General features: G+C 36.3%; 1 protein-coding gene across 3 annotated transcripts in view; it reads right to left on the minus strand.

Moving 5' to 3' along the window:
• Positions 1 to 13,656, minus strand: part of ADAP1 (ArfGAP with dual PH domains 1) — a 1,397,730-nt gene that overhangs the window by 634,478 nt on the left and 749,596 nt on the right. For all 3 annotated transcript variants that reach the window (XM_044089521.1, XM_044089522.1, XM_044089520.1), the window contains one exon: positions 7,668 to 7,750. In XM_044089521.1, coding sequence (XP_043945456.1) covers positions 7,668 to 7,750 — 83 coding nt within the window. The remainder of the gene's footprint in view (positions 1 to 7,667; positions 7,751 to 13,656) is intronic.

The raw sequence follows: 13,656 nt of genomic DNA on the forward strand, positions 1-13,656 counted from the left end.
TAAACATACTGTATGAACAACAATCAAATGTTACTACCTGCTATACTTTTAATTGTAAGTCTAAACCACTATGCATATGTAAATATCTTATGCAATCGTGTTATTGTCTGCTAAATTTTTATAACTGAATGTGTAAATATCTTATGGTATATATAGTATGTTAGTAATTGTTCTGGAGCTTTTCTCCCCAGACGTCCGCTGAAAACAGACAGCTCTGTCCAGTCGGACCTTCCTGGTAAACAAATGTTAAAATAAATAAATAAAATAAGAGTTATGTAGCAGGATATTAAATTTTATATGGAAGAAAGATGAGAAGGGTGAAGTAAAATAAATGGAGACCTATCACATTAAGTAACACAGATTATACATTTTTATGAAACTAATACAGAGGAGAATAAAAGGAAGGATGAGGGATATTATGGAAGAAAGTATGCATAGTATAAAAGGTAAGACATGTCAAGAACTGTTATTGGTTGTGAGAGAAGTTGTGGATGATATACGTAAAAGGGAGGATGTAAAACTTATGGCAGGTGATATTAGCAAGGCATTTGATATAGCAGGACATGATGAATTGTGAGATGTTATGGAGAAGTGTAATAGGTATCATAATTAGGACAGTGTGTATGTCAGCATATCAAAATAATAGCGTGAGAGTGTTAGTAAATGAGTGGCTGAGTAAAAAAATGAATGAAGTATGATACAAGACAAGGATGTCCATGAGTGGAATACTGTTTGCATTGGTAATAAGTGCGATATTGAGTGAAAAAGTTTGTAAAATGAAATAACTAGATATGTGATGCAAATGTAGTTGATGATTCCACTAGTTCTGACATATGCAGAAGATATGTGCTTTTAGTTGCTATGAATAGATGTTTAGAGAAAATGGGACTGACCTTGAATAAAGATAAAAGTAAGGGTTTGGGTGATGTGGTGAAAATTGGTGGCAATTATTTTTCAGTGAATAAAGTATCTTTGTTACGGATAAAAAATTGGGAAAATTATGTAGTTATAATGCAACTGGGGGGTTTGATAAAAGAAATAAAAAACAAATATGTGTTCTGTGGAAGATGTACACAGTAGCATTCATGAAAATGTATATCTGGTGAATTGTGTATTAATGGGAAAAATTATAAGTCAAATGTTTATATGATCCCAAAAAAACATGAAAAAGGAAATTGTGCATTTGGTGTTTTTTTACATATGGGTTCTAGATTAAACCAAGTGAAAGAGTTGTATATATGAGTAAAAATGAAGGGTGATTGGGATTACTAAATTCAGTTGTTTATTCTGCTTTTTTAAACCTGTAGCGTATCAACGTGGGTAAAAGAAGATAATGAGAAATTAACAGTGAACATGTATAAATATAAGTACAAAAAGTTCTGGGAGATGAGAATAAGAAAATGAGAAAAAAAAAACATGTAAATTGAGAAATTAACAATTACAAAGAAAAAATATTAACATGGAAAATAAAAATTGATGATATAGTGAAAGATTGAAGCATGTATTATAGTAAAGTAATTAAACAAGGGTCTATATTAAATCATCGAATGCTTAGAAAAGCAAACGACGATTTATCGATCCCATGTAAGCGAAAGCTTACAAACCAAACTCGAACCCTTAGAACACCGATTTTTATCCAAGGGAAAAAAATCATTGCTCCAAAAAAAATGGGCCCCCACTTAAATATACCAACTCCGAGATCGCACTACAGTGATGAAAATGAGCTGGCAGACATGGCTGAATGGGCAGATTCATAATTCATCAAAGAATTAACACAGTGGGACTGCAATCCATTCATCTACAACCCCTTTTTCCTGTATGGGGTTAGGACATTACTTCAACACTGACCATCATCTAGAGCAAATGGTCACAATGCCAGGTGACTTGTCTTACTGCAGCTGCTCTTTTATACCATACATATTCACACCTATGGCAAATTTAGTATGTCCAGTCCACCTACTACATATCATTAAAATGTGGAAAGAAACCGGAGTACCTGGATAAAACCCACATGACCACATGAAGAACATGGAGAGTCCACATAAAAGGCAGCCCGGCTGAGAACCAAACCAGCGAACCTTTTGTTGTGAGGAGATAACACTATCCACCACATCACTGTGCTGCCCTCACAGTAGCATCAACATGAGTGGAATTGTGACTCACAGCGTGGTTTAGGGAATGTGTGTGTGTGTGTGTGTGTGTGTGTGTGTGTGTGTGTGTGTGTGTGTGTGTGTGTGTGTGTGTGTGTGTGTGTGTGTGTGTGTGTGTGTGTGTGTGTGTGTGTGTGTGTGTGTGTGTGTGTGTGTGTGTGTGTGTGTAGTGTGTGTGTGTGTGTTATATATATATATATATATATATATATATATATATAATATATATATATATGTATGTATATCTATATATATATATATATATATATATATATATATATATATATGGATCTAGGATGTTTGATTGAAAGAACAAATGCCCAAATCCATTTAGGGCGAGCATACTTACGTGAAAGTGCTTCTCACCGAAGAAGCACTTTCGCGTAAGTATGCCTGTTGCCGAGGCCGTACTACAGTGTGAAAAAGGGAAACTGTAGTGTGGTCTCGGGGGGGGTGGGCAAAGCCCCCCTGCAGAAATGTAAATATAGTGTTTTTTTTTTTTATTAATGCGCTTTAACGAAAGAGCTTTTTTGATGAAAGCGCTTTCGTTAAAGTGTGTTCAGTGGTTATGGATTCATATGTTTGATCTTTCAATACATATATATATATATATATATATATATATATATATATATATTAAGTCAATGTCAAATGACACAGGAAGCATCAATACTAGAATGTATAGGAAACCTGTATGGCGCAATCATTTACTACACAATACTAGCATGCATCCCAGGCATGTTTTTGACAACATAGTGACTAACCAACTAACTCGAGTGTCCAACTCACACAAGGGATGAGGATTATAGGGAGGAGCAAATGAAACTTACCAATGACTTTAATAAGAGAGGATACAAAGTCAAAGAGACACAGACCAATGAAGTAACTACCTTGGAACTATGTCCAGGCGACAAAGAAGGATGGCAGTACAAAAGGACTTTTAATAAAATATCACAAGCGCTTTCACCCTGACTCAATTGCAGGGCTTTTTCAAGTGTGTAATATTTTATTAAAAGTACTTTTGTACTGCCATCCTTGTTTGTCACCTGGACCGTTTCTTATTGTTTTTTAATGATAGATACCAATTGAGTCACTCAGATTCCTGACTTCTGGGTAAGGAGACAATACCAAAAAGGAGTCTCTAGGAACTTTGCCCCCCCCCCCCAACATCATACTAATACATTCTAACTCAAACCCTGCCCCTGTTTCTAACCCTAACCCTGTATCTTACCTTAGGAAAACCCTTCCCATAACAACAACAAAATACAAGCTCAGACATAGACACACCAACACATATGCACAACACTAACCTTATCCCCTTACCCAACCCTTATTCTTACCTTAACCCACTTGTACAAAGACATTCCCAGAAATAGCAATCCACTTATCGCTGTTTACATTCTGAACTGGTCACATTTTCACCTGTCCACTTTCTGATATCATCCTTCCGAGTGCCTGCATTCTGAATGGGAACCATGTGTGTGTGTGTGTGTGTGTGTGTGTGTGTGTGTGTGTGTGTGTGTGTGTATGTATATATATATATATATATATATATATATATATATATATATATATGTGTGTGTGTGTGTGTGTGTGTGTGTGTGTGTGTGTGTGTGGGGGGGTATGTTCAGATAGAGGTATGCATATATAAAAAAGAGATTATAGATATAAAGATATTACTGCTACATGTTTGATATATAAAATGGGTAATGTCCCTTTAAATGTGTGCTGGAGTGTTGGGCCTGGGAACATTCTCATAGTTGGGCAGGAGAACAATTTTTATCATGAAGTAATAAGCTCTTAATTACCATGCTATAAAAAAGGTTCATAGTCCCAAGACCTGCAGAAAGTTAATTTCTCATCTGGAGGATCATGTGGAAGATCACAGCACAGCACATCATTTAAGTCAAGGTTAAATCATGTAATATACCAAGGGGGTGTATCTGTGAGTAAGTGCTGGAAGTGAAGCCTGGGCAAGGCCTACAGGCTTAGCAGCTTGTGACAGTCTGTTTCCTGGAGAGGCTATGTGGTTTGTGTAAGGAAACCATACTGTTTGTGGAACTGTAAACTAAATGTCTGCATTTGATTTACTTAACCTTGTAAATAAGAATCCAAGAGGTTATATTACTTTTTGTTTCATTTTAGAAATGTGAAGCCCAAGAAATGTTATTATTTTGTATCTTGACTGGAACTTAATGCCTTCTCTATATGTACACTTACATAAACTATGTGTATTAGTGTGTAGTATATAAATATTTCACCTACTTGGCCATTTGAATTATGCAAGTCTGTAACACTGTTAACAGTTAAACTAATACATTCTGTAGCACTGTCTTCTTTTATGTGTTACACCATAATGAAAATATCCACTGCTACAGAGAAAACAGGCACATAGGAAATTATCTTCATCATCTGATAAAGCCCATAAGTAAAAACATTCTGCTTTTAGGGAGAAGTAATACTTTTACTGTAAATAAGTAAGCTGTCCACAATCACAAACTATGTAACTAAAGACTGTAGAAATCAAACCTTAGCATATAGCATTCAATTCATTCATGGCTTATCATCATAACTGTTACATTATACTGCCAGCTACAGCCATACCACTCTCAACCTCTTAGAACAAGTAATATGGACAAAGCCATAAATAATGAGGGGACAAAGAGCCAAAAATAGGACACATTTTAAATATTGTTCTTACAAACTTCAAAAGTCAATACAATGACAGGTTTTGTATTTGTATCATTTTTTCTAAGGGATATGAAGTCTGAAACTCAAATGCCTGTCATTAGTTTCTGACTTCAGTCTTCAATGATTTGCAAATGATTTGCCCCCCCCCCCAAAAAAAAAAATTAATTATGAGAAACAGGTCAGAAATGTCAGGCAAAAATCTGGACAACATAGATTCTAAATGCAGATTACAGCAGGAGTTTCAATCATCATGCCATGTCACAACAGTAGGTCTGAGGTAACAAGTATTAGGACATTACATACAATTTATAGCAATTAAACTTGTTAATCTAACATCTAACACTGACCTGTCAGTGACTTTCTTGAAATTACTTTTTGCATTCCCCATTCCCTTTCCTTGCTATCAGTGGTTCACACATCGGCCTCAAAAACATTGCAGTAGGCACCAAAGTCTTCTGTAAAAGATTCCCCATTTACAACGTATTCAGCAAAAAAATGTGGCATAAGTCATCTGAGGGCTTCCAGGAAAGAAATAAATTGGCTGCATTTGTCTTGCAGATGTAGTGTGTTTATAAAAAAAGGTTATTTTAATTGCATATTTTAAAGGTATTTCAAAGATGGCATCAAACGACTGGGATGGCCCATGAGCAGCAGCAGAGGCAGCAAACATTATAAGTGATGAGGGCTTAATATGCTGCTGTTGGCATGCTAAATGAAAGGAACATCGGCATCGGAACATACACAAGAATAAACTTTTAGGCACCTTTAATTTGCAGATGTAGGAAAACAAAATTGTACCAAACTGCATAAAAATGTTGTGTGCTAGCAGTGAGCACTTAGCACCCACATGATTCATTAATGATTACACCTGGAATTACACTCTTGCCCAAGGGTGTCTTCATACAGAATTCTACTGAAATTTTAAGGATTCCACTTGTGATCCTCAGGATAGCAAGACATTTTTTGAGAACTGTACTATCTATATGCCAATTACACTTTATTTTTCAGAGTTGCCTCTCACCACCCAGTAGGGAACCAGGACAATCAATTAGCACTGCCTCCGTTTGATGACAGATTACAGCAGATTACAGAGAGGAGACGGAAAATGACTGCTTATTTTCAAAAGTGGGGGTAAGAGACCTTGAGCAGCACCTACCACAGAGGTAGGAGATACAGTAATCAAGACAGAATGGGTTGGGGTATGTAAGGTTATCATAAAGTTACTTGAGGCACAGAACAGTAACATTGAGCCATGATTTTGACACTTCAGATAGTACAAAAAGCAGTTTGCATTATGAGACTGTGTTGCCATGTGCTTTGCAGCCGCCTGTCAGTGCACACCTGTCAACATCTTGTATCAAGAATTATGGACAAAGCCAAAAATTATGGGGGCCACAGGTCCAAAATCAGGGACAGATTTTATTTATTGCTCTTATAAATTCAGAATGTTGCTAGAGTAACATATATTTGCTGGCTTCGTGAACAGAATGTCCTGTCTACTGAACCTGGTGGATTTTTTTTGAGAGGGTGAATGAGACAAAGAATAATGGCCTTTCAGTGAACTCCACCTACGTTGATCCAGTCTTTGACATTACCCCATGCTTTCTTGACATAAATAAGCACTTCTGATTACATAACAGCCCCTGTGTAAACACAGTGAATCAAAAAATGGCTAATGGAAACAAACCATATGGTGAGAGCTGGTAGCACACCTTCCTCTAAAAGGTATGACACAAATGGAGGACCACAGAGTTGCATGTTGGACCCACTCCTATTTAGATTATATTTTTCTGATGTCTAAGTTAGTATTAATGGTCTCTATTTGACTACAAAACTGGAGATATCGGTACTCCAGCTGACAGCTGATACCCATATAATACAGAATGGCCTTAGCCATAATAATTCCAGGTGCCATATCCAGACCATGGTCTAAACCTCATAGCAAAACATGCAGCATAGCAGTCCAATATACAAGAACACACTTGTTTCTGCTAACTTGACAATACTCCTCTTACAGTTAATGCTGTTACCAGAGGCCCAAATAAGTGCATCAGTGATGAGCTCTCATTTTAACAGCATGTGTCAACAATTATTAGAAAAGTCTTCTACCTAGTACAAATAATCACTGCCACTATATCTTCCACATCTGAGGATGTCACTGTTTCTTTCTATTGCTCCCTGACTGCACCCATAATGGAATATAATGCCTCCTTTGGCATGTGGTTATCCAGACATATTGTTCAGCTTTTGAGACACAATGATTACAAATAAAACCTCAGATATATCCTCCCCAAGTTATTCTGAGCAACTGGAACTGCAATCACTGGTTTGAATGTCTTACAAAATCATGTGTAATAAATTCTGCTTGGCTTTTAGGGCCATAACAGACCTCATGCTATGTGATCGCTTACACATCTGCAAAACTGGTAAACTTATATACTCTCATTCAAGCACTCCAGATCTCTATTGTAGTATCTGTTTTGACAGAACTTGTTGGCATGACAGATATCTGTCCCAAAGGCCCACCAACTTGTGGAGTAGACTCTTACTTCACACCATGCAAAGCAGACTTCTTTAAGCAACCTCAAGTGAGTGGGTGGGTACCTATAAATCATCTCATGACAGTTCTCTATGGCCCTTATTGACAGATAGAACAAATAATGGAAATGTTGTAGCTAGGCTCTTAATGATCTACTATATCAATTGCCTTCTAAGAACCTATGAACCTATGCAAATATGAACCTATGACAGCACAAGGAATCTGTAATCCTAAGGGAAATAACTGCTGCCATATTTAATCCAACTTTAAACAACTTTCATCCTTACCTGAGGAATATGGTTCCTGTTTTTCAATGTAAACAAATTCCTTAGCTTCATATTTTGCTCGGACCCACTGTTCTCGCAGCACTCTGAAAGATAAGGAACAACAAAAATGAATGGTCCAGAACAGAAGCATTACTTAGCACTTATACATTTACAAAGAGACTTACCATAAACTTTTTTGTTTTTAAAGTCCAATACATTTTATGCAGCAACATTGTTCTGAAATACTTGCACACATACATGACTTCATATACACTAACAGCATGTACTAACAGTTGTGGCACTACAGGCTTTCATATACACTAACAGCATTTACTAACAGCTATGACACTGCATGTTTTTATATACATTAACAGCATGTACTAACAGCTGTGACACTGCATGCTTTCATGTATACTAATAGCATGTACTTACAGCTGTGACTGCATGCTTTCATATACATTAACAGCATATATTAACAGCTGTGACACTGCATGATTTCATATATACTAACAGCATGTACTAAGCTGTGACACTGCATGCTTTCATATACATTAACAGCATGTACTAACAGCTGTGACACTGCATGCTTTCATATACATTAACAGCATGTACTAACAGCTGTGATACTGCATGCTTTCATATACATTAACAGCATATACTAACAGCTGTGACACTGCATGATTTCATATATACTAATAGCATGTACTAAGCTGCGACACTGCATGTTTTCACATACATTAACGGCATGTACTAACAGCTGTGACACTGCATGCTTTCATATACATTAACAGCATGTACTAACAGCTGTGGTACTGCATGCTTTCATATACATTAACAGCATATACTAACATCTGTGACACTGCATGATTTCATATATACTAATACCATGTACTAATCTGTGACACTGCATGCTTTCATATACATTAACAGCATGTACTAACAGCTGTGACACTGCATGCTTTCATATATACTAATAGCATGTACTCACAGCTGTGACATTGCAATCTTTCATATGCATTAACAAAATGTGCTAACAGCTGTGACACTGCATGCTTTTAGATATACTAACAGCTATGCAGTGGAACAGATATAGTAAGAGTTAACTAGATTTCAGTGTTAAAACCAGCAACTTGCAACTAATTAACTTTTGCAATGATGATTCCATTTGATGAGTATTTCAGTACAATGTTAAGCCCTGTCAGACATGTGTGCCTTATTGGTAGGAAATGACTATACGACTGTGAAGACAATGAAGCTGTTAAAATGTTGTACGGCAGTGAACATACACTGAGGTGTATGGGGAAAAATTGTTCCGTAATCTTTATCACTTAGTAACTTTAACTGACACATGGCTGGTCTTATAAAGAAAAAGTCTGAGAACAGTTTTGAAGTAATTGAATAATCAGAGTTAATCCCTAAGGAATTGGGGGGGGGGGTAGAATTTTTGCCAGCACTGCTATCCCAGAGGAAGGAGGGTTTTTTTTCTGTTTAGAGCTGTGGTACTCAGTGAAGACTGGACCTCTTGTCACACAGAGCAAACTGCACACTGATATCACTGCACATTGGGTGTGGAGAGGGACAATGGGTAGGGCATAAGAAAAGAAGCCCTTCACAGTTGTCAAGATGGTACCTTACTGACTTACCCTGATCTTGTCTCCAACCACTTTCTCAGACACTTACATTCAGGATTGTCCCACTCACAGAGTCCCAATCTTTGAGGGCTAAGCCAGAAATGTTGGAATAAAAAACAGAGGAGGAGCTAGTGGACATTCCTGATGGCAGATGGCTGTAGATGGAACCAAGATAAGAGAAGGAGGAGAAGAACCAAATATGAAATGATCACTTTCTGATAGATCACAGAAAGTCGTGAAGGCATTCATGACACATACCATACAACACACCTTCAGATGGACTGCTTATCAAAGAACATCATGTGTCCTGTTTACATAGTCACTGTTCTTAAGCTGCCAAGAAGGCCTACTATTAGAACAGTTTGGGGGAAACCCTTGCCTCATATGATGCTACTGATTATAACAATTGAAACACAGTAGTCTATGTATGAAGTCTGAATATTTAACAGCCCTTTTCAGCTATGGTTCTATTTCAGTCAGTGTGAAATCAAAAATGGTTACTACGTAACATACGGCCAGCAGGATGATCATCTTTGTCTATAGGGAGTCTAAGACCTCATTTTCCATGTATGCAGACAAGACTAAAAGAGCAAATTACTAACATTTTGTTCAAAAAGCAGTCTCTTCCAGCATCAATAGACCAATGAATATAAACCAGAGTCTGCGAGCTTACTAAATAACCAGGATGGATCCCTTGCTTTGAAGTATGTAATTCACAGGAGAAATGAAAGGAGGACTAATTATAGCTGTTAGATAACAAAGGAGTCTGAATTTTCTGCTCAACAAATCACACCTCTAGTTTAATAAGTGATGAGAATTATACTGATAAAATATTCCTGTGGAGTTAAGCACCTTGGATAATAGCAGCGCACTGTAGAAAAATAAATATTCCAAGAGTGCACCAATATGCTGTCAAAGAACCAATGCGGTTACGATAATAAAACTCCTTTATTAAAACAAGTGGCACCAAAAACAGTAAGCGCTTTCACGTTCTTCCAACGCTTCTTCAGACTTCAATTACACTCCATGTGATCCAAACTTTAAATACACTCATAATTGACACATTTCCATAATTAACAAATAGTCTTTGTGCCATTAAAGTCCTAGTGCCTATTAGCTTAAAAACATAGATGCACTAAACATTTGAAACAACTATAATAAAACAGCTAAATACTTAGTTACCAATCTTTAACAAATATAATAAGTGATGATGTGACAACGTCTTGTTTAAGAACACACATATATCTCTAATTATGTTCTTATATGATACATGCAATGATAGACTTAGTATTAATGTTTGAGAGACCTTGCTGCCAAAAATGGTTTCAGCGTTATTTTATCATTTAATCCATATTTGTGTGCTTGTAACCTAAGAATCCACTTGCTTTCTATCTCTTCTGTATGGTTCTTCATGTTCCCTAGCTTATTATTTTTTCTTACTAATTCTAACACTCTAAACTTAAAACTATGTGTTGACCCATATTCCATTATATGTCGTGCTAAGGCATTTGTAGTATTTTCCTTATTGACTGCATATATATGTTCTCTAATGCGTTCACGTAGTGTTCTGTTGGTCTTCCCTACGTAGTACTTTTCACAAAGTTGGCATTGTGCTAAATACACTAAATCTTTCGTTCTGCAGTCTGCATAATGTCTAAAAGTGTAAGTATATCCTGTATAAGGATGTGAGAAAATATTACCATCAGCTATGTATCTACACTGATTGCAAGTGTGACAAGCGAAGGTCCCCATTCTCTGTGACTGTATGGATTTTACTTCCATTTGTTCATAGCATAAAAGCCTTTTTAAAGATTTCATATTCTTATAGGCTATATTTGGTGTCTCATCCACTAAGGTTTTGATGTTGTCGTCCATGACCAACAATTTCCAGTTGTTCTCTATTATTCTTCTGATTTGTCCATTTCTGTTTGTAAAGGGAATGATCAATCTATTCTTCCCTTTCTTATGTACATCTCTTTCTACGATGTTTACATCTGTTGCTCTATGAAAGAACGGTTTACCTTTATGTGCTCTTAATTTGCCGCATGAAAATATAGTGTCTTGTGTCTCAGCCTTGTTATAGCCTCTTAATGTAAAGTTTTCCACTAATTTATCTTGCTGTTCTTTAAAGGCTGTTTCATGTGTTGTTAATTTCGACACCCTAAGTGCCTGATTTTTTACAACATTGGAGTAAATATGTCTGGGGTGCATGCTATTACGGTGCAAGAGGCTGTTCCTCCAACAAGATTTCCTATAAACTTCAATGTCTATCCTGTTTGACGCTTTGGTTAACTTTACATCAAGAAATTCTATGGTGGTACATGAATATGCACTCTCAAAAACAAGGAAATTTGTTGTGCTATTCAAATATGTTACAAATTCACATAATTCTTGCTCACTCCCTCGCCACACAAAAAACACATCATCTACAAATCGACAATAATATTTAATATGCTCAGTAAAGGACATTTTATTGAAGACGTAAGATCCTTCCCAATATGCCAACACCAAGTTGGCATATGAGTTTGTGCATGGAGTACCCATCGCTACTCCCTTTTTCTGTAGGAAATACATGTCTTCATATAATAGAACATTGTTCTCTAATACTATTTCTAACAGTAACATCCACTGTATGACTTTATTATTAGTAACTCCCTTTTCTGAAAGAAAAAGCCTCACATACTCTATACCAATACTATTAGGTATAGACGTGAACAATGATCTAACATCAAGAGTTACAAAAATATCATTTTCTTCAATGGGTGTACGACTATTCGATAGAGCTAGATCTTCTAGGAATTGTTTTGTGTCCTTTATTATATAGCCTGTATTATTAACCATCGGTTCAAACTGTTTGTCTAGAAATATAGACAATGATTCCGTTAACCAGCCTTTACTGGAGACGATGGGTCTAAGTGGGGGGTCGAGGAGCACTTTGTGAATTTTAGGAAGGCCCCTAAACGTGAGGACCAATGGATCCTCTATCAAAAAGTATTTGTATAAATCTGCATCTATAACATTACTTAAGAGAAGATCATAAAGATGACCATATACACCTTTTATCAAGTTGTTTAGTAGACTTCTACTTAAAGGATGATAGGTGCCTTCATCTGCTAACATATTTTCAATTTTACTTTTATACATATCTCTGTCCATAATCACCACAGCTCCCCCTTTATCCGCCTGCCTTATAACAATTTCGTTATTGCTTTGTAAATCAGAAACAGCTTTTTTCTCGTCTTTAGTCATATTGAAAAACTCTGGTTTGACATTATTGCTATTATAAAGATCAATTAAATCACTTTCACAAGCACGCTCAAAGACATCAAGTAACGCATGCAATTGCGGCATATAGGTGGAGGGCTTCTTAAAAGCACCATTACATTCTTTGCCCATAGTGCGTGAAACACCATCACCATACATCATTTTCAATGCTATGTTCCTAGTAAACATCTTGATATCAATTATTAAGTCAGTAACATCTGAAAAGCCAGATGGTATGAAGTTCAGCCCTCTGTTGAGAACTGAAAGTTCATATTGATTGAGTTCATACCTGGAAATATTAACGACTAAGCCTTGTTTATCGGTTTCAATGCCTTTTTCTGTTGTTCGTACACTTCCTCTGTACTTTTCCTTTTCCTCACTTTGTTCTGGGGTGACCATATCTTCCTCTCAAACTGTTCCTGTGGAGTTAAGCACCTTGGATAATAGCAGCGCACTGTAGAAAAATAAATATTCCAAGAGTGCACCAATATGCTATCAAAGAACCAATGCGGTTACGATAATAAAACTCCTTTATTAAAACAAGTGGCACCAAAAACAGTAAGCGCTTTTACGTTCTTCCAACGCTTCTTCAGACTTCAATTACACTCCATGTGATCCAAACTTTAAATACACTCATAATTGACACATTTCCATAATTAACAAATAGTCTTTGTGCCATTAAAGTCCTAGTGCCTATTAGCTTAAAAACATAGATGCACTAAACATTTGAAACAACTATAATAAAATAGCTAAATACTTAGTTACCAATCTTTAACAAATATAATAAGCGATGATGTGACAACGTCTTGTTTAAGAACACACATATATCTCTAATTATGTTCTTATATGATACATGCAATGATAGACTTAGTATTAATGTTTGAGAGACCTAGCTGCCAAAAATGGTTTCAGCATTATTTTATCGTTTAATCCATATTTGTGTGCTTGTAACCTAAGAATCCACTTGCTTTCTATCTCTTCTGTATGGTTCTTCATGTTCCCTAGCTTATTATTTTTTCTTACTAATTCTAACACTCTAAACTTAAAACTATGTGTTGACCCATATTCCATTATATGTCGTGCTAAGGCATTTGTAGTATTTTCCTTATTGACTG

Source organism: Protopterus annectens, chromosome 12.part0 (assembly GCF_019279795.1).
Source record: "Protopterus annectens isolate FY-2018-M chromosome 12.part0, PAN1.0, whole genome shotgun sequence".
Lineage (NCBI taxonomy): Eukaryota > Metazoa > Chordata > Ceratodontiformes > Protopteridae > Protopterus > Protopterus annectens.